The 20550-nt window shown below is 44.8% G+C and overlaps 1 protein-coding gene across 1 annotated transcript in view; it reads left to right on the top strand.

Annotated features, from left to right (window-relative positions):
- The window catches only part of FDX1 (ferredoxin 1), a 142884-nt gene that overhangs the window by 34440 nt on the left and 87894 nt on the right, over positions 1 to 20550 (top strand). Inside the window, exon 2 of the mRNA XM_069202304.1 lies at positions 16049 to 16173. Coding sequence (XP_069058405.1) covers positions 16049 to 16173 — 125 coding nt within the window. The remainder of the gene's footprint in view (positions 1 to 16048; positions 16174 to 20550) is intronic.

Below are 20550 nucleotides of genomic sequence, written 5' to 3'. Positions count from 1 at the left end.
GTGACCCTAATAGCTCTGGAATGCGTACCATCTATGTCAAAAACAAAATATTTGAGAAAGTCCAACAGTTTTCTTATTTTGGAGTAGTTTTTCACTCTTGAAATACATGGCTATATTGTCTTACTGTCAGACGCCAAATATTTGGTCAGTTGGCTGCTGTGATGTTTAGCCTTGCCTCTAACGTAGGTTGCAAACCAATAGCTTTACTACTTGAAGTCTATAAACCACAATCTGCACTGATTCAGGGGTGAGGAAGTTAATAAAATATCTACTTGTCCATGGGACAGGTTGCTTCTTAAATCTACTTGTCCTGTAAAAAACAAAATCTACTTGTCCCTTTGGTGCCATGCAGTGCAGCGACAAATTATCGCAGCAATCTCATTATGTCAGAGCTCTGATAATAGCTTTTCTGAACATGCCATGGCTAATACTTTATTAGGGCTTGGAAACTTGCAATTTCATTCCCTACTATAGAAATTGCCTTTTTTTGTTACCTTTCCGCAGATCTACATACTAGGGCTGGAGGACGCAGTAAGCAATAGTTCCAGAGCAGGAATGCCTTTGAGTCTGCAATCCTACTAACTTGCATGTTTTAAGGATATTCACTAGCTCTTCCCTTATCTTTTCCCCTACTGAGAAAGGTTGGAAATTTACTCCTGATATTGGCAGAAGTAGAAGTTCTTTCAGGATTGGGGAAAAAAGTGGTTGGAGTCAATGTGAATGTGTGAACGTTCAATAGATTTTCGCATGAGAATATCTACACATGTATGTTCGCTCATGCTATAATACAGTTCACAAACATATTCTAGGAGTGTAACTTCCTGGTCGACTTCTGTAAGTTCTTGTGAATTCATTAAAGCCACTAATTCAAAGACATATAGCATGGGTGCACTTTTGTGACTTTCTTTAAGAATTGGGTTTCTAATTAGGTCTGGTGTTGACCAAGACATTTTGTTTTCATTAAAATTCTATTTATCTATCTTATTGGCTGGCTTTACTGAGAGTGATCACATTCTGCTGTTCCGCAAGAAGCATATTGGCACACAACCTAGTTTTGCTCAGTGCCAGAAACTACTTTGGCAATCAGTGGCGTAATGAAACTGGAGAGGCCCCTGTGCAAATAACATGGAGAGCCCCCTCCACACTCAGGGCAGGTGCTTGCTGAGGGGGGTCCCCTGGAGGGGTCCCCCACCCAACACTGCTGGGGCTGCGGTGGCCTTTGTTACGCCACTGGTGGCAATGTATGCTTCTTGAGACCCAAAAAACGTGTTTTGCTTTTTGCCAGTGTTTGTTACAATGGTGAGGGCCTGGCAGCTCCCACAACAATAAAGTGTTGCAAAAGCCATGTCAAAACAAGGCATGCATTGGGGAAACCAAAAGACTCGCAACAAATGTTGGAACGGTTGGCTTTGTCAGTGCTTGTTTATTTTCATGCTTCCCATAATCCTGTTGAAAATGGTTACCCTGATTTTCCATTAGGAATATTTTTGGGGAAATACTAGCATGCACTAACTCATTTTACTAAATGGCACTTCAAAGAAATAGCACCTAAAATTTCATAAGAGCGAAATGTTTTTTTCCTACTTCAATTTTTTTCCTGAACATTTTTATTTTGAAAGCAAAGAATCATCACTCTTGCTTACAAACTCCTGCAAAAATTAGCGTCTAGTCCGAGAGCATTCTGGGAGCATTATACTTAGCCTCATATTTTTAAACTTTTCAAATGTGTACATTTTTTTTAATGATTTTTTTTTTTTTTTTACTGGAATCACTGTCAGTAATGCAGTGTAACCTTAAAACATTTATTTACAGTGCTCAGCCTAATAATAAAGGCTTTTCAATAATGAACCATAAATACAAGCCTGAACACCATTAACATATTGACACATTACCTCAACTGCAATCAGTTCCTTCTCTGTAAACTGGCAGCCAAAGGGTTTGTGCTGCAGGGGGCTGCGCCTACTTGTCCCAAGGACAAAATAAACAGGAGAACTTGTTGCCCTTGACCCCAAACAATATGTCCCGTGTGTTGGGCAATAGGAATTCCACATCCCTGCTGATTGCATTATATGGAGCTGCGGTGTCATGGTGAGCAAAAGAACGATGGATTAAACCCAGATCTGTGACTGGGGGTGAGTGTTTGCATTGTTCAGCATTCCGTCCATCATCCTTTTTGTGTTGCTAAAGTTGCCCTAAGTGGGAAGGGTATGCCCAGACGTGGGTCCCGTGCTCACTGTGCCACAGGATTCAAGCTAGCCTGGCTGATGAAGGGTGAAACCCTGAAACCGGTTCCGGGATGCTTGTTTACGGTCCAGGAAGGACCTGGCTTGGCAGTTCGGGCTGGACTGTTCCCATGAGGAACAGGGTCAAGACTGATTTGCATGGCTGGGCCCAAACTGGGGTGGCATGGTGAGCAAAAGAACGATGGATTAAACCCAGATCTGAGACTGGGGATGAGTGTTTGCATTGTTCAGCATTCCGTCCATCATCCTTTTGTGTTGCTGCGATTTGGAGTTACATGAAAGTCAGGAGATTGCAGTTCGAGGAGAACTATTTCTGTCTTATCTTCTTTTTACTTTCATGGAGCAGTCCACATTACTTGGCATGAGAAGTTTGGTTTAGGTTGCATTGAAGAATCTATTAAGCATGCTAGTCTTATATTGTGGGAATCAGTGCAGAACAATTCTACTGCCAGTTTAAATCAAAATAGTATTTTAAATTGTTCTAAGTGTGGTAAATGTCTGCAGAGCCCATGGTTGCCTTACATACAAATGGCAATGGAGGTCATGAGTAGGTAGGCCAACCTTATTTTTTTTTTAATCCCTCTATAACATCAGACAAGGCATGGCTGAAAAAGTCCTTTTAAATAGTAGGTGTCACACTGAAGAGTCAGCAGAATAAGGAAATATGTCATTGTGCAAACCACAAATGGAATAGAATCTTTTTTGTCAAGTTTTGCAAGTAGTTGGTAGAGAGCCTTACTCTCAAGATTTAAAATTGGCACCATGTGCCACAGTTTGTCCTTTCATTTGGGCCAGTATTGATTGTTCCTGCCTGTGTGACGAGGTATCTGATAAGAGACTACTGCGCATTACTTTTTTTATTGTCTGTATATGAAAAGATATTTTTTACTTAGTTACCCAAAAAGCTTAATTTTAAGGGATGCAGGCCAACATTGTTTTTTACAGACGTTAAAGACGTTAAAGGGACACAGGGATGTGGAATTCCTATCGCCCGACGCCCAGGACATCTTGTTTGGGGTCAAGGGCAACAAGTTTTTATGTTTACTTTGTCCTTGGGACAAGTAGGTCCAACCCCCTGCAGCACAAACCCTTTGGCTGCCTGATTACAGAGAGTGGAACTCTCTGCAGTTGAGGTAATGTGTTTCCTAAAGATAATGCTGTTCGAACTTGTATTTATGGTTCATTATTTGAAAGCCTTCATTATTAGGGTGAGTGCTGTAAATAAATGTTTTAAGGTCACACTTCACTACTGACGTTGGTTCCAGTACCAAAAAAAAAAAAAACATGTATACACATGTTTGAAAAGTTTAGGCTATAAGGCTAAGTATAATGCTCCCAGAGTGCTCTCTGATTATATGCAAATGAAGTGTCATTTAGTAAATGTGTTGATGCATGCTAGTATTTCCCAAAAATATTTCTAATGGAAAATCAGTGTAACCATTTTCAACACGATTATGGGAAGCATGAAAATAAACAAACACTGACAAAGCCAACTGATCTGACATATTTTTATAAGTCTTTTAGTTTCATCAATGCATGTCTTGTTTTGACATGGCTTTTGTAACACTTTATTGTTGTGGGAGCTACCAGGCCCTCAACATTGTAACAAACACGGGCAAACCACCCCAAAAAAGTTTTTTGAACTCTCTAAAAGCACACCAGTGGCATAACAAAGGCCCCGCAGCTGCCCTCCAGGGGTCCCCTTCAGCACAGCACCTGCCCTGAGTGAGTCTGGAGAGGGGGCTCCTCCATGTTCTTTACAAAGGGGCACCCTCCAGTTTAGTTACATCACTGATTGCCACTGTAGTTCCTGACACTGAACAAAACTACTTTGTGTGGCAATATGCTCCTTGTGGAAGAGCAGAATGCGATCACTCACAGTAAAGCCGGCCGAAAGAGAGAGAAATAGAAGTTTAATAAAAACAAAATGTCTTTGTTAACACCAGACCTAATTAGGGACCAAGACCCACATGTAGGTAGCTTTTTGCATGTCGCAAACAGCGACTTTCGCTGTTTGCGACATGCAAAAAGCACACTGCGATGCACAAACCCAGTTTTGTGATTCGGTAACCTGGTTACCGAATCGCAAAACAGGTTTGCGACTCGCAATTAGTAAGGGGTGTTCCCTTCCTAATTGTGACTCGCAGTGCAATGTAGGATTGTTTTGTGACCGCGAACGCGGGCGCAAACCAATCGCAGTTTGCACCCATTTCAAATGGGTGCTAACACTTTCGCAAAAGGGAAGGGATCCCCATGGGACCCCTTACCCATTGTGAATGTCACTGTAAAAACAATTTCAGAGCAGGCAGTGGTCCTGTGGACCACTGCCTGCTCTGAAAAAATGAAACGAAAATGTTTCATTTTTCATTTTTGTTATGCATCTCGTTTTCCTTTAAGGAAACGGGCTGCATTACAAAAAAAAAACTGATTTATTGAAAAGCAGTCACAGACATGGTGGTCCGAAGTCTCCAGCAGACCACCATCCCTGTGAGGGCCACCATTCGCGAGGGGGTTTCAAATTGCGACCCACCTCATGATTATTCATGAGGTAGGCATTTGCGAAGACCTTGCGAATCACAGATGGTGTCAGGGACACCATCCTACAAATCTGAACCTACCTACATGTGGCCCCAAATTCTTAAAGAAAGTCACAAAAGTGCACCCATTGTATATGCCTTACCCTATAAAATATTTGTGAACTGTATTTTAGCATGGGTAAATACAATGTGTAGATTTGCTCATGTAAAAATCTACTGAGCATTTGCAAGTTCATTTTCCCTCCAGCCACTTTCTTCCCAACCCTGGAAGAAGTTCTAATTCTGCCATTGTCAGGAGTAAATGTCCAATCTTTCTTATTATGGGAAAATATTAGAGAGAAGCTGGTAAAAATCTTTAAAACATGCAGGTTAGTAGGTTTGCAGACTCAAAGGCATTCCAGCCTTAGAACTATTGCTTACTGCTTCCTCCAGCCCCAGTATGCAGATCTGCAGAAAGGTGGCAAAATAAGGAAATTGCTACAGTAGGGATTGAAACTGCAAGTATTCAAGCCCTACTATGGTAGTAGCCCTGGCATAATCAGAGAGGTTATTATCAGAGCACTTACATAATGAGATTGCTGCCATAATTTGTCGCCACACTACATGGCACCAAAGGGACAAGTAGATCTTTTTACAGGACAAGTAGATTTGAGAAACAACCTGTCCACTGGACAAGTAGATATTTTAATAAATTCCACACCCCTGGGACATGATGTATGTTTTGCTGTTGGGTCTTTTTTTAAATCAAGACTGCGACATTGTAATTCTGTGCTCCTTTGAGATATGTTTACGTACCATTTTATAAAATCGATTTACGTATATATTGTAAGGATCAAATATTGATTGATTGCACTTCCAAAAGGTAACGTCAATCTCATTAGGCAATTGGTGTCTTTTTGTGAAATTTTACTGCATTATGATTGTGAAAGCAGTTGTCAAACAGCTATCTTACGAATATGCACTTCTAAAGTGAAAGAAAAATAAGTATACCTACGTTGAATCACAGGCAGTCTGTTTTGACACTTAATACTTGAAGGAGCTCCTGTTTACAGACAGGTGGTAGTGAAGGCAGTGTGTGTAGGTCCATGTAACCTATAGAGAAACAAAATATGGAAGAACTACTTCATGATAAACTAACAGCCTTTAGAATCTCACAACCAGTCTCCCCTCATCTGTGGCCCTCCCATGGTTCGTCTTTTCTCTATTTTCAGCCTTTACATTTTCTCTCATGAAGCTCCTTTGTGTTCCGGAGCTAGCCTTTTTCTCTGCAAGTGACATGCAAGTCTGCCTGATGTTCGATGGTCATCAGAATGGGTCACTCCTCATTGACCTTACTTTAGAGTTTCATGGAGGAAAGGATGAGGCAGAGAACATTGAAGCTAAATGGAAATACTTTTGCCCTGCGTTTTGCCTCCACTTTTCCCCCCGCTGTGGTCACAAAGTGCCTTTCTGCGAGTTGGCCAGAAGCCTGCGTGTCTTCCTGGATAACACCCTCTACATTAAAAGGCAACATTGTGATTAACTGAGCATTCTTTTGTTCCGGGAGTAGTTCAGCACACATCACACCTTCTTTGTGGCCTGCTGCTGTGGGCCCTCTCAACGCCAAAATATATTCCACCACCCTTATAATTTTACCAAATTTGACTGACTATAGAAGATCTCAAACTGAGGTGAGACGAATTGCTGACCTTGGAAAATCTCCCCAGTACTGGAAAGCTTTCAGCGGTTTACCAGTGAGCAAGAGAGGGCTCCTATATTCTTTGTTTCTCCTCAAAATGCCACAACCCTACGTGTGCAGATGTCTTAATTTATTTATTCAAGTCACCTGGTATAGCGCACAACTCAGTCCCAGAGGAGTATCTCAGCCCTGGGCTGAAACAGGCAAGCTAAGCCATATTAAAACAACCACGTTTTTAAGATCTTTTGTACATTTATGAAATCTGGGCAAGTATGTAGCTAGAGCGAAAGTTTATTCCAATTGTAAGAGGCCTTGTATGAAAAAAATCTGTCTCCAAATCTTGAGGTGTGGATGCACAGGGTCTGCAAGAACACTTCATTTGAGGACCTTAGCTGTCTAGACGGCTGATAATGACTGAGTAGTGATTGCAGAGAAGCAGGGCAAGCCTTGTAAAGTGCCTTATATGTCAGACAGCAAAGTTTGGAAATGAGCCGCTTTCTGATAGGTAACTAGTGCAGTTTTCTTAGAATAGGAGTGGAACACAACCGTGCCGGAACGTTGCAGATCAGCCGGGCAGGTGTATTCGGTACTACTTGGTCAGCATGGCATAATTTACCAATAATGCATTCCCGTAGTCCGGACGACTGATAATAAGAGCCTCAGCAAGGGTTTTTTGGGCGGTATCATGTAGCCAAGGAAAAACTTTCCTTAAAAGCCTCATTGTGGCAAAACATGTCACGTTAACTTGATCTTTCGTGGACAGTGATTGATCGATTTTTCACTCCAAGATTTTTCACCACCTGCTTAGGGGCAAATCTGAGTTCTGAGGGCCACCAGTCCGCTGACCATCTCCCATAAGCTTTACCGAAAAGCATGATCGCCGTCCTATCACTATTTAGTTGGAGACTGTTTTTATTAATTCAGGCAGAGATTTCCTTCATGCAGCCCTTAAATTTATTTTTCACTTTGTCTGGATCTGGGCCAAAGGAGATGAGAAGTTAAGTGTCACTTGCATGTGGCATTATCTCCAATCTTCGATGAGGATGGTTTAAGCCCAGTTACATTTCAGGATGTTCTGGACTGGCCGGGTTCTTGAAAATAGCCGTTTTTTTTTTTTTTTTTTTTTAACGCTAAGATTAGTACTAAGTCATCTCTGAGATCTTGGGAGGCCAGAATGGTGGAAGTACAAGCACGTGGTTCATAAAGTTATTTAAAACTTTATATAATTATTTTGTAGCATTGCCCGCATTGGCAATTGTAGCGGTTATGTACGCTTTCCGTGCCACCTTAATCATGTTATAATTACCTAGGCTAGCCCTATATTCTGCTTTATTCTCCAGAGATTTTGTAAGACGCCATCTGCGTTCAAGGCGTGTGCAGATTGATTTTTCCTGATGCAGAGTGTTCATGTATCTTGGAGCTTGATTTCTGGAAGAGGTAGAAATAGATTTTATTATGAGGAGCTATTAAGTCCTATAGGATGTAACTAAAGGAGCTTTAAAGGCCTCCGAAAAAGGTAGTGAGAGTGACTGTTTTCCAGGGACGTTGAGGTCTACCGACCTCCTTTCTAGGATTTTCAAGGGCGTTCTTACAAGGAATGCAAAGCTTCATCAGATAATGATCCAATCAAGTGATAGGAAGCGGAGATTCGCATGTTACTTCCACAATATTTGTAAAAATGAGATCCAACATGTGCCCTGCCCTATGCGTCGGGACTGATACTATCTGCTTCATCCCTAGTGTGTCTAGATCTACTACTAGTAGTTGAGTCACTCCTAAATTGTAGGTATTCTCACCATGATAATTGAAGTCACCCATTAATAGAAACTTATTGGAAGCTAGTACATGAGGCATAATATAATTGATTAGTGCCTGACTAAAATCTTTCCTAGTACCAAGTGGATGATGAATGAGGGCACCCCGACATACGTCTGTGGCAGAAATTATGGTTTAAAAAAATACAAATTTCTATCCAGCCTGAGCATAAGATGACCGATAACTCCACCTTGAGATAGTCGTGAAAAGCGATGGTGATGCTACCACCCAGACGCCCTAGCCTATCTAATTTATCGAAGAAGTAATGTTCTGGTAGGGATGATACAGGTAACAACAGTATTACTGAGCCAAGTTTCCATGAAGAAACAGCTTGGGGCAAAGCGATGAGAAGAGATCCCATATTTCTATGGCATGCCCGGCCATAGTCCTAATTATACAGTTTAGGCTATCTGTCCTATTCAAGTTGTCATTATAAATTGGAGAGTTCCAATTACTGTTTTGGATGTAAGTGTCTTCAGACAAACTGGAGGGTGGGCATGATTGTGACACCAGGTCTTCAGCTCCTGATGATTTCGAAGTAATTGAGCAAGAGAATCTGCATTTCTTACAGGAGGGTGGGACCGCAAGGAGGGCAATTATTGACTGCAGCGTAGCAGAGGGCAACTTGCCTCAGTGAAGGTCCTCTGGATTAATTTAAATTTGGTATGGGAGTACTTCCTTACTATACAGTTGGCTGTAAGGCCAGGATCTAAAAGGAAAAACGGGCAGGGGCCCTGGCGTCTGGCATCGTCCAGGCACGGATGGGCCCAGATGGGCTTACCTTTGGTGCACCTGTGACACGCCTGATACACACATCCGCAATCTGCAGCAGCCTTTCAGGCAGGAGCCTTACATCTAGACACCTGGCCTGCCCAAGATGGAGGCAGTCTAGTGGCTCACTAAAGGTACAGTCTAGCCAGACAACCAACTCTCTCCACAGCAAACAGCACCCATCCGCGGCGGACCAGAACTCTTTGAAGGGCAACAGAATGCAGCGCAAGTTTAAAAGCAGCGTTAAAAATAAATTAATGCTTTGCGTGATTTCAAGGGCAGCATGAAATTAAAGGCGGTCCTAACAAACCACAGCAGTCCCGCAAATTAACTGTTCAAATAAACATATAGAATAACCCAGAATTTAATAATTAAAAGGTTTTACTTGGCCTGCAGCTGCTTATATGTGGCTTTTCAGCCGGGAGCCTTGCATCTAGATTGTCGACCTACCCAAGATGGTGGCTGTCCAGTAGATCACTAAAGGTACAGGCTAGGAAGACGACTGCAGTGTCTTTCAGGAAACATTTTAGTGTTTGCTCCCTAGAGGGCTGGACTTTACACCCACCCCACACAGTCGGGTGACCATGCTAATAAGAGCCCGGGCTCAGGGCCAGTTAAGTAACCTGCAGACTGGTGTTTGTGTCCCTTGTTATTACAGCATGTGGGCCTAGGGCCCACGACTTTGATGAGCGGGTTGTACCCCGCGTGTCGTCTGGAAGCCGCTTTGCCATTCCTCGAAGGGTTGGGGGGTGGGGGAGTGAAGAGCCATCCGCCGGTCATGTCTTGCAACCACTCGCTGTGCTGAACGTCCCTTGGGTGAAAGACAAGAGACTGTTCATCTCCTGCCATCTGCCTGGTGAGTGCCTGTTTGAATTTGCGGGCAGCGCGATGACGAGAGGCGAGTGCCTACAAGAGAATGCACCCCCCCTCAAGGTGCAGAAGGGCCTGTGACTGACTTTGCCCCTACCTCCTAAAGCACCCGTAAGCTGCCCCAGCCGGCCACCATCGGTGCCGACGTGAAGATAAGGGACTGTACCCAGTGTTATGCAGCGGTCCTTGCATGTCAGTGCTCCCACTTGCCAACACCTGTTGCGGCGGCTCTCTACTCCCTCTCCCTGCCACCTTTATCCCAGTAAAGAAACAGGGGGACAGTAATACTGCATTGCCCAGGATGCCCACAATTAACCCTCATCACACCCAGACATTAGCTACACCGTCCTCAAAATAGCCAGCAGTGTCCCCGCCTATAGAAAAAGCAATGCGCGCCGGCAGACCGACTTGCAGCAACCAACACTGCCCTGAAGTCTGGCTTGGAGAAACAAAGGACAGGCACTGAGAGGTCTATGCACCCCCGTAACACTGACTGGTGAATAAAGTGAAAATGCTGGCCAGGTGCTGAAAACTCCGCACTGTGCAAACCCCCATCAAGGCACCTAAGGTCAGAGGAGTATTCCACGTCATCTGTTGCATACTGCCCCTGCCTGCCAACTTGACCCCGGTGAGAGTCCCTGCCCGCAAGAGGCCACTACTGTCGGCCGCAAGTAAAAGTGCCTGTGGGGGGCGAAGAGTCTGCTCCAGACGGAGAAGAGGATGCGCCATTAACCTGCTGTTAGAGGTGGGTGTGGGCAGGCAGTGCAGCAAGACAAGTCATCATTAACCCGCAGCCGTATGGGAAACACTTCTGTTGAAATAGTATGGTGACCTAGCCAACAAAGGCAATCCTGTCGTGAGGCCGCACCAGAGACTACTGCGGCCCCACGCCAACATCTTGAATGTACCGCGAGACCAGCAGCACCAAAGATGCTGATGTGGCATGAAGTGAGTGACCGCAGTGCTGCCTAGCAGCCACTCTATCACACTGCAACCAGCAACAGTGATCGGCATGGAGCTGCCCTGACTGGGCCAGGGTTTGAAATTTGAAAAGTGACAAGCTGCCCTGCCACCCAGCAAAAATGAGCCTGTAATGTCCTCGTGGCACAAAACAGTAAAACACACTGATGGCCACAGTGCATGTGTGGCGTTCGATAAACATTAAGACTGAGCCTCGCTTGCCCCAAGGCTGCATATGAGCCAAATGCCCTAGCCGCAGTGTAAGAAGAGTGTGCCCCCCCCATGCCCTCCCTGCTGACACTTTGCCATGCAACGAGATGGGTTTGCCTCCAGTGCTGCCTCCCCAGCACCGGCTGTGCCCCAGGCAAGAAGCGCACCGACGAGTCCCCTGGCTTGCCAGATAGCACCCCTCCCGCAGGTGTCTGGTGCAGAGCCAGTGCCAGAGGCCACCCCTTACACTGAATGGCCACAGCGCCCATGTGAGAGGCATGGCCTGTAGCACTGAGACCGCTGCGGCCTGTGAAGAGAAACGTCCCACAGTACAAGACATTTTTCATGGCCCCTGTTAAAGGCTGCATCTCCAGGTGACGAGACCTGCAGCAGCAGATTCCCAAGAAGCCCAGAGGTGCCCCCAAAACTCAAGCTCTGCAGCAGAATCGAGCAAAACCAGTGTGCAGCCACTTTGCCACCCATTCATTGTACTGCTCTGTGAAGCTGTAGGAGAGAACGGATGCCCCCTGGTGGCAAGTGGTCACCGCCAGAAGTAAGAACTAACTGCAAGCATATGGGGAGCCTGCGGTGGACACGCCCAGAGAGACTGAGAATGAGCAAGTGGCAGTGTACGAGAGGAGCATCTGCTAGGTGCCCACCAGCGAGATTTGGCTGCAGATGCCATGAACAGGAAGACTGGCACAGCTCCCCACACCAAGACAAGTAAGGAGCCGCCTGCCATCTACCCCACGCACCTGCCCAGTGCCTGCAGCACTCTCCAGAGACAAGAGAGGAGGGAAAAGCCTAGCATTGCCTGAATGCAGTAAAGACAGCATCTTCACCCTAACTGTACCAGCGCTATACATGAGCCTGCACTGCCCCATGTTTGTACCTGCAGCACCTGCAACTAATGGCATGGCCTGCAGCACAAGAAAATCAGCAGTGCCTTCCCCTAACTGACTAGACACTCATACTACGGAGAAGTCACTCCTCAACTGTGCAAAGCCCCGTGCACTGCAAAGCCCTGCCTTTCAGCAGGCAAGCCTACAGAAGGCACATGTATACTGACAGGAGCAAGCGACATGAAGAACATTAGCAGGGCAGAAGGTGAGCCCAGTATGGCAGCAGCAGTGTGTGCCCCCTAGCGGCTCTCTACCGCCACTGCGCTCTTGAAGATACGCTTACCACTGCAAGAGCAGACACAATGCCTTGAGGGGCATACTGACAATGCATGGCTGCATGAAAGAGGCAGCAACAGCTGGTCATCCCAGCATCGAATGGCTACCATTTGTCCATTTCAGAAGAGTTTCGCGTAGAGTGGCCAAACCTGCGATGAGCAGCCACTGCACCATCAAGCGATGAGGCGGAAAAGATGTGAACCGCCAAAACTGCCGCACATTGGGCCAGAGACTGATCTAGGAGTGTCCTCTCCCACCTGCCTCAAGACTGAGTCAACAGTGACTCACAATAGGCAAGAGGAGAGTCGCGCATCCCAAGTGGCATGGCAAGCTGCCACCATTGCAACAATAACAAAATGTCTAGTCCTTGGACAGGAGTGGACTGGCAAGAGGTCTGCACAAAGGGAAGACGTGGCTGGACACCACATCATGGCAAACGAGAAGAGAGCATGGCGGGAAGCCACGTTGAAAAGGAGGAAGAAAAAAGAAGAGAGAAAATCATGTGACATCTGTCACAGTGGGGAAACTTGACGACCGCAGAGGCGTAAGAGTGAAAGATCCCAGAGTAGAGAGATGGAGGACTTGTGCCAACACTCAAGAGTGTCCCTACTGATAAGACCGCCGCTGGGGTGCAGTGACACCACTGGAGACAGCTCAACATGAGTACCGGCAGTAACCCACCTGCATGCGCAAACCGCATACTAGCCCCACGCTTCACAGTGCGTTCGTCCAGCCACCTGTCACCGGCTACTTGAAGCAGATGGCATCACTGTTAGCATCTGTACATGAAGTAAAAGAAAGACTGCACTAACCATGCCGAAGTCCCTCCAGTTGTCTTCACGCCAGGAACATCAACGTCTATTTGGCAGGTCACCTACAGGCAAACACCATCATCGCCAGGGGCATCACTTCATCCAAACGAAGAGCATTCTAACATCAGAGTGGAATCGTAACTCTGCAAAACATCAAGAAACCAACGAGGTACTCCTGGCAATGTGGGAGACCAATTGCCAAGAGACTATCTAAGAGCCCATCTGCACCTGGTCCATGTTGGCAAGCGCGCTGACTCTATCATCCACCTTTGCGGGTGCACGAATGACTTGGCCAGGACTCCTGTTGGAGAGCCTGCAGCAGCCCACATATGGCCCACTCGCAGCCCAGCACAGTCCACACCAGGCCCGTGGCAGCCCATTGAAAGGGCCTCAAGGGAATTCCTGAATGGGGAATCCGTAACAAGAGGTGATCTGGAAGCAGTTCCACGGACAAAGCATCAGGATGCGCCAGGGATTCAGAGGAAGATGTCACATCACCGCAGATGCCTTCACAGTCTTTGAGAAATTGGCCTTCCTGAAGTCAGGATGTCTCAGGCAGTATCTTCGCAACAGACCACAAACGCTCCTTATGCACCAAGTTTGAACAGTTCACATCAGCCACATCACCACGAGAGCACACAGGCCTGACCCACAGTGCATGAGTGGACACTGAGCCAACCAGCTGGCTGTCACCGAATCTGGACTCCATCCATAAAGTGTTTGTGCCCAGCAGTAGCTGGTTAAACCATGAGCGCGTGCGAAGATGTCCGGCTTCACCTGTCCACTGCCATCCTGCGGACTTACACTTGAGGTCGAGAGACTTAGTTGGTGTTTCATGTGTTTTTATGTTTTATCCTTACAGTTTAGTTTTATTTTCAATAACGTTTGGCAGGAATGTAGTGTCTCCCAGGACACATTCTAGTGTTTGCTACTCAGCCACACTTAGAGGGCTGGATTTTACACCCACTCTACACCCATCCATCACATGCGTCACCCGTCAGGTGACCCTACTAGTAAAAGAGCCTGAGTGCACATGCTCGAGGCCTGTTAAGTAACTTGTACTTCGGTGTCTGTGTCCTTTGTTATGACATCATGTGGGCCTAGGGCCCACGAATTTACAGACGACCAACTCTCCTTGCAGGAAATGGCACCCAGCCGTGGTGGTCTGGAGAGCATCGAAAGGCACCAGAATGCAGTGCAAGTTTAAAAGCGGCGTTCTAAATAAATAAATGAATGCTTTGCGTGAGTTGAAGCACAACGTAAAAATTTAAAGTGGCCATAACACAGCTATCTCACAAATTAAAACTGTCTAAATACACCTATTGAATAACACAGAATTTAATAATTTAAAGGTTTAGCCTGCCCCTTCCCTGGAAACAGCGCAGACAGCTTTCCCTTCTCAACCCCAGCAGCCAGAAGAACGGGCCTAAGAGATGGGTGTTTCTCTGTTATGGTCTATACATTTTGGAACTGATTTGCATACGGATCTAAGGTGTCCCAACCATATTTGACACAGGGCGTTCAAAATCGCCTTTTCATAAAATTCTCTCATTCCTGCCTTTTTTCTGCTCTGCCCTGCTGCAGGTTATGGCCTTGACACAATTTGGTTTGTAACATGCACATTACAAGTCACATACATTTAGCATGTTCAAAGATCTCCATCGACTGACAAAAACGCCAAAATAATTATATAAAGTTTTAAATAACTTTATGAACCACGGGCTTGTACTTCCACCATTGTGGCCTCCCAAGATCTCAGAGATGACTTAGTACAAATTTTAGCGTAAAAAAAAAAAAAAACGGCTATTTTCAAGAACCCGGCCAGTCCAGAACATCCTGAAATGTAACTGGGCTTAAACCATCCTCATCGAAGATTGGAGATAATGCCACATGCAAGTGACACTTAACTTCTCATCTCCTTTGGCCCAGATCCAAACAAAGTGAAAAATAAATGTAAGGGCTGCATGAAGGAAATCTCTGCCTGAATTAATAAAAACAGTCTCCAACTAAATAGCGAGAAGATGGCGGTCATGCTTTTCGGTAAAGCTTATGGGAGATGCTCAGCGGACTGGTGGCCCTCAGAACTCAGATTTGCCCCTTAGCAGGTGGTGAAAAATCTTGGAGTGAAAAATCGATCAATCACTGTCCACGAAAGATCAAGTTAACGTGACATGTTTTGCCACAATGAGGCTTTTAAGGAAAGTTTTTCCTTGGCTACAGGTTACCGCCCAAAAAACCCTTGCTGAAGCTCTTATCAGTCGCCCGGACTACGGGAATGCATTATTGGTAAATTATGCCTTGCTGACCAAGTAGTACAGAATACACCTGCTCGGCTGATCTGCAACCTTCCGGCACGGTTGTGTTCCACTCCTATTCTAAGAAAACTGCACTAGTTACCTATCAGAAAGCGGCTCTTTTCCAAACTTTGCTGTCTGACATATAAGGCACTTTACAAGGCTTGCCCTGCTTCTCTGCAATCACTACTCAGTCATTATCAGCGGTCTAGACAGCTAAGGTCCTCAAATGAAGTGTTCTTGCAGACCCTGTGCATCCACATCTCAAGATTTGGAGGCAGATTTTTTTCATACAAGGCCTCTTACAATTGGAATAAACTTTCGCTCTATCTACATACTTGCCCAGATTTCATAAATGTTCAAAAGATCTTTAAAATGTGGTTGTTTTAATATGGCTTAGCTTGCCTGTTTCAGCGCAGGGCTGATATACTCCTCTGGGACTGAGTTGTGCGCTATACCAGGTGACTTAAATAAATAAATTAAGACATCTGCCCACGTAGGGGTGTGGAATTTTGAGGAGAACTGTGCAGTGGACTGACTGTATTATGAAATAAGGTTAGTTGCAAATGCACTTTTAAACTTACTACTATAGCCCAATTCGCTTTTACGTTCTATTTTGCACATTTGACAATTATGATGCTTTCTTCAATGAATTTGCAAAGGTTATGTTTCTGTTGCAGCCCCAAAGATGAAGTCACTGTCCACTTTATAAATCGTGATGGAGATAAACTGGTAGCAAAAGGAAAAGTTGGCGACTCTCTGTTGGATGTAGTAGTTGAGAAGAATCTGGATATCGATGGTTTTGGTAAGCATAGTATTACACATTCATATGTATTTTCATTTTCTTTAAGAAATATCTCTTATCATTTTGGGCATCAGAGAACTAGCAGTTGATTACAAAAATACAGCAATAACCTGCGTTTGTGAAGTGCATGTGCATCTGTGTCTTTCTTGGCAAAAGGCCTGCCAAAGCTTCCTTTTTATTCATGTCTGTCCAGTGGCAGCTTAATCAGTCAAGGCTTGATGTGGGGTTGCCAAGGGTTTTGACAAGAGACAGCATGGTACAAATAATCACAAAAAATAAAGATTGAATATCTAGACCTTGTTTTTTTTTTTTTTTAAAGCTATAAGAATTTATAGTTTGAACTCTCAGTTAAAAATGACGTCTAGATGGCTCCTAGTACCTTATGGCTGAGAGACTCCTAACTAGGAGTCCCATGGCTGGGGTTCACAAAACAACTTGAAAGTTTTGATCTGGGTTTGACAGATTAAAAACGGCTTGTAATCTCAGCCTTTCACAAAGGGAGAACCAGTTTGTTGAATCAAAATTCAGACGGGACATGTTGCAACAAACGTGTCTCTTCCTGTGTGAACTTTTCCCCTCTTATCATGCTTGACAAGGCCAATCTAGCAAAATAACATAGTAGGTTGGTATCCTTTTGTATGTGTTGCAATTTCAGGTTAGAGGTATGAATTGGTCTGAATCACATAGTTTGTTTTGATCAAATGCTGAAGTACATATTAGAAATGTGGGTTCCACAGTTAGCAGCTTAGTCACTAAGAAGATCTTCTTTCCTTTGTAACAACTATGAAATAGTGACTTAGTCTCCCGTACGTTGAAGTACAGATCTGGAAAGAAGAAAATCTGAGATGTCGTACAGGGTTGGTGTTAGGAATGTGGTCTCTAGTTAGCAGAGGTATACACCCTTGTCCAAGTACGGTCCACAATCCTAGTCAGGGTAAGTCACACACAATCCAAATTATCCTGTGCCCACCCTCTGGTAGCTTGGCACTGAGCAGTCAGGCTTAACTTAAAAGGCAATGTGTAAAGTATTTGTGCAATAAATCATGCAATAACACAGTGGGAAAACCACAAAAGGACACTACACAGGTTTAGAAAAATATAGAATATTTATCTGATTAACTTAAGGTCAAAGATTTGATAATCACAAGTTGAAATATCACTTTTGTAATGATAAGAAGAGTCTTAAGTTCTTGAAAGCCACAATTGTCTCTTGCAAGCACAAAGTACCTGGTATGCATCAAAATTACACACATGAGGACCGCAGAGGAGGAGATGCGTGGAAAAAAGGAGGTGTGCGTTGGTTTTCCGGGTGCACGCAGACGTTGCGTCGATTCTTTTCCACGCGGCAAGGGCTTTGCGCCAATTTCCGGCGCAGGCTTGAATCCTCTTTGTGATGTGGGGTCTTTTGACACCCAGGGACAATGCGTGGAAATGCTGGGCATGCGGGGCGAAGTCACAGCTGTTGCGTCGATGCAGTGGAATTTCTGCCACATGGCTGGCACTGCGTCGATTCCCCTCGCAGGAAGTCAGGCTGCGTCGTTCTGACTCAGCGATGCGTCAATCGAGTGGGCTGTGCTTCGAAGTTCCGGTTGCAACGTTGGCGCTGCGTCGGTCTCCACTCGGGGAGCCGGGCTGCATCGTTCCAGTTCGGTGATGTTTCAATACACAAGGAGTTTCTTTGCAGAAATAAAGTCTTTTTGGCCCTGAGACTTCAGGAAACAGGAGGTATGCTCAATCCATGCCCTTGGAGAGCACATCTCAGCAGAGCCAGAGGCCAGCAAGGCAGCAGTCCTTTACAGCAAAGCAGTCCAGGTGAGTCCTTTCGGCAGCCAGGCAGCTTCCCTTGGCTGGTTGCAGTTTCTGGTGCGGAATGTCTGTTTCAAGACGTGTCTGATTTGGTAGGGTCAGGGACCCAGTTTATATACCCAAAGGTACCTTTGAATTGGGGGAGACTTCAAAGAGTGATTTTGAAGTGCACAAGGTCCTCTTTCAGTACAACCCTTTCTGCCATGGTCTCAGTAGGGGGTTTGGCAGTCCATTGTGTGAGGGTAGGCCACTGTCCTTTAAATTGTAAGTGTCGGGCTTGCCACCTTTCCAGCCCAGGAAGACCCATTCAGTATGCAGATGTGTGCAGGTATGACTGAGCATCCTGTGTTTGTGGTTGTCTCGGTGAAGTGCACACAGGAGCTGCAACAAGCTCAGCCCAGACGTGGATTGGAGACAGGCTGTAAGGCACAGAAGGATTTTAGTGGCGAGAAATGCTCACTTTCTTAAAGTAGCATTTCTAAAATAGTAATATAAAACCCAACCTCACCAGTCAGCAGGATTATGTATTACCATTCTGACAATACTAAATATGACCTGTTTACCCCTTTCTAATCAGAATCTACCACTCAAACAGTATATGAGGGTAGTCCTAATGATAGCCTATGAAAGGAGTAGGCCTAACAGTAGTGGAAAACAAATTTAGGAGTTTTCCACTACCAGGACATATAAAACACATTGATATATGTCCTGCTTTTACCTACACAGCACCATGCCCTGTGGGTTACCTGGGGCCTACCTTAAGGGAGACCTATGTGTAGTAAAAGGGGAGTTTAAGGCTTGGCAAGAATTTTTAAATGCCAAGTCGAAGTGGCAGTGAAACTGCGCACCCAGGCCTTGCAATGGCAGGCTTGAGACATGGTTAAGGGGCTACTTATGTGAGTGGCACAACCAGTGCTGCAGGCACACTGATAGCATTCAATCTACAGGCCCTGGGCACACGCAGTGCACTTTACTAGGGACTTACCAGTAGACCAAATATGCCAATTGGGTATGAACCAATGTTACCATGTTCTAAGGGAGAGAGCATATGCACTTTAGCACTGGCTAGCAGTGGTAAAGTGCACAGAGTCCTAAAACCATCAAAAACAATATCAACAAGTGGAGGGAGGCAGGCAAAAAGTTGGGGGTGAACACCCTAACGCAGTCAGGTCTAACAGTAGGGCACCAGGGTTTCATAACTGCCTGTATCTCCATAGGCTTCAATGTGCAAGGAGAGAGACAGTTATACCATAGGTCTCTTACACATTAACAGCTTACTAGGTATCACTCTTGGTATTGAGTACTGTGAATGTGCTATAGATCTGCTAGATTTAACAGAAGATGATTCTTATTAACTGGGTCTGAAGGGTTATACAATACAAGTTCACTGCAGTCCTATGGGACCAGATTCACAATGGAAGTTGTGAATCTTTGAGAGTAGACATGTCTACTCCTGACTTAAATGTGTAACCTTTTGGGTACTTGCAAAGCAAAAAAGCTGCACCTGAAAATATCAACAGTGTTCTATGCCTAAGACTTCTCTGCTCCTGTGTCTGGAGCTACTACCCTGTCTCCTTCTCCCACCCTTTATTATGTTGCAATAGATAACTATTAGCAGACTTTTTTCCTCGGGTAATAAAATCTTCATGGAAATCCTGATCACGTGAATCAGAATTTCTCATTTGCATGCAGAGAACAATGTTTCATTCCCACATACGCATTTCACTTCAAGGTGAAGGCATAACAGATTTAGTGACGGAGTGTGGAGCACAGATCATCTGGTCTATTTATAAGTCTTCTACAGTAATACACCTGAGTATTGTCTGCACACTCCCTTGCCTTTCTCTTCCCAAAGTTTTGAGAAATTGTTTTAATCCAAAAAGCCACAGTTTGGTAAGGTTTTTCCAGTTACATTTTCGTAGGCTAAGACCCTTCAACTTGTCATTTGCAATGTCTTATTGTAATAGTTCCCAATTCTTTGCACCTTGGCAGATTCCTGTATTTTATCTGCTTCAGACTTAGCTACTAGAGAAGACTTTCCATCAAATATTGATGGCTGTGACATCTCAGAGTTTTTCACAAGTATAAAAAGATGGCAAAACACCACATTTGCCTTCTGATTTCCCCATTTAGTTTTCTACTGAACTTTTCAATATCTTTTGATTGTACTAGCTTTTAGGAAAGTCCATAGTGCGACTGAGAGTAAGATTTTGGTGTAAACTGATCTTGCACCAGAGTTTTTTCTGGTGAGAAGGTCATTTACCCAGAATCTTTTTCACCTCTCTTACCCTTTGTGACAGCTCAGTCTAGTGTCTAGTTAACCATGTCAGATTGCAGGAGAAGGATGGGGTGATATTGAATTTCCTACTGATGGAGAAGGCGGCATTACTTTCATTTTTAGAAGCAAGATTTTGAGACCTTCCAAAGCAAAGTCTGTCCATGCAAATAGTGCACTCTTCCTAAAAACCTTCCAGGTCCGTGTGGTTTCTCTTAAGTCATAACACACGTTTCTTCCTTACATTTTATAAGCATGGAATCTATGAAGAAGCTACTTTGTAATGTGTTTTTTTC

Source organism: Pleurodeles waltl, chromosome 8 (genome assembly GCF_031143425.1).
Source record: "Pleurodeles waltl isolate 20211129_DDA chromosome 8, aPleWal1.hap1.20221129, whole genome shotgun sequence".
NCBI classification, from domain to species: Eukaryota; Metazoa; Chordata; class Amphibia; order Caudata; family Salamandridae; genus Pleurodeles; species Pleurodeles waltl.
This window is presented reverse-complemented; position numbering and strand designations above follow the sequence as displayed.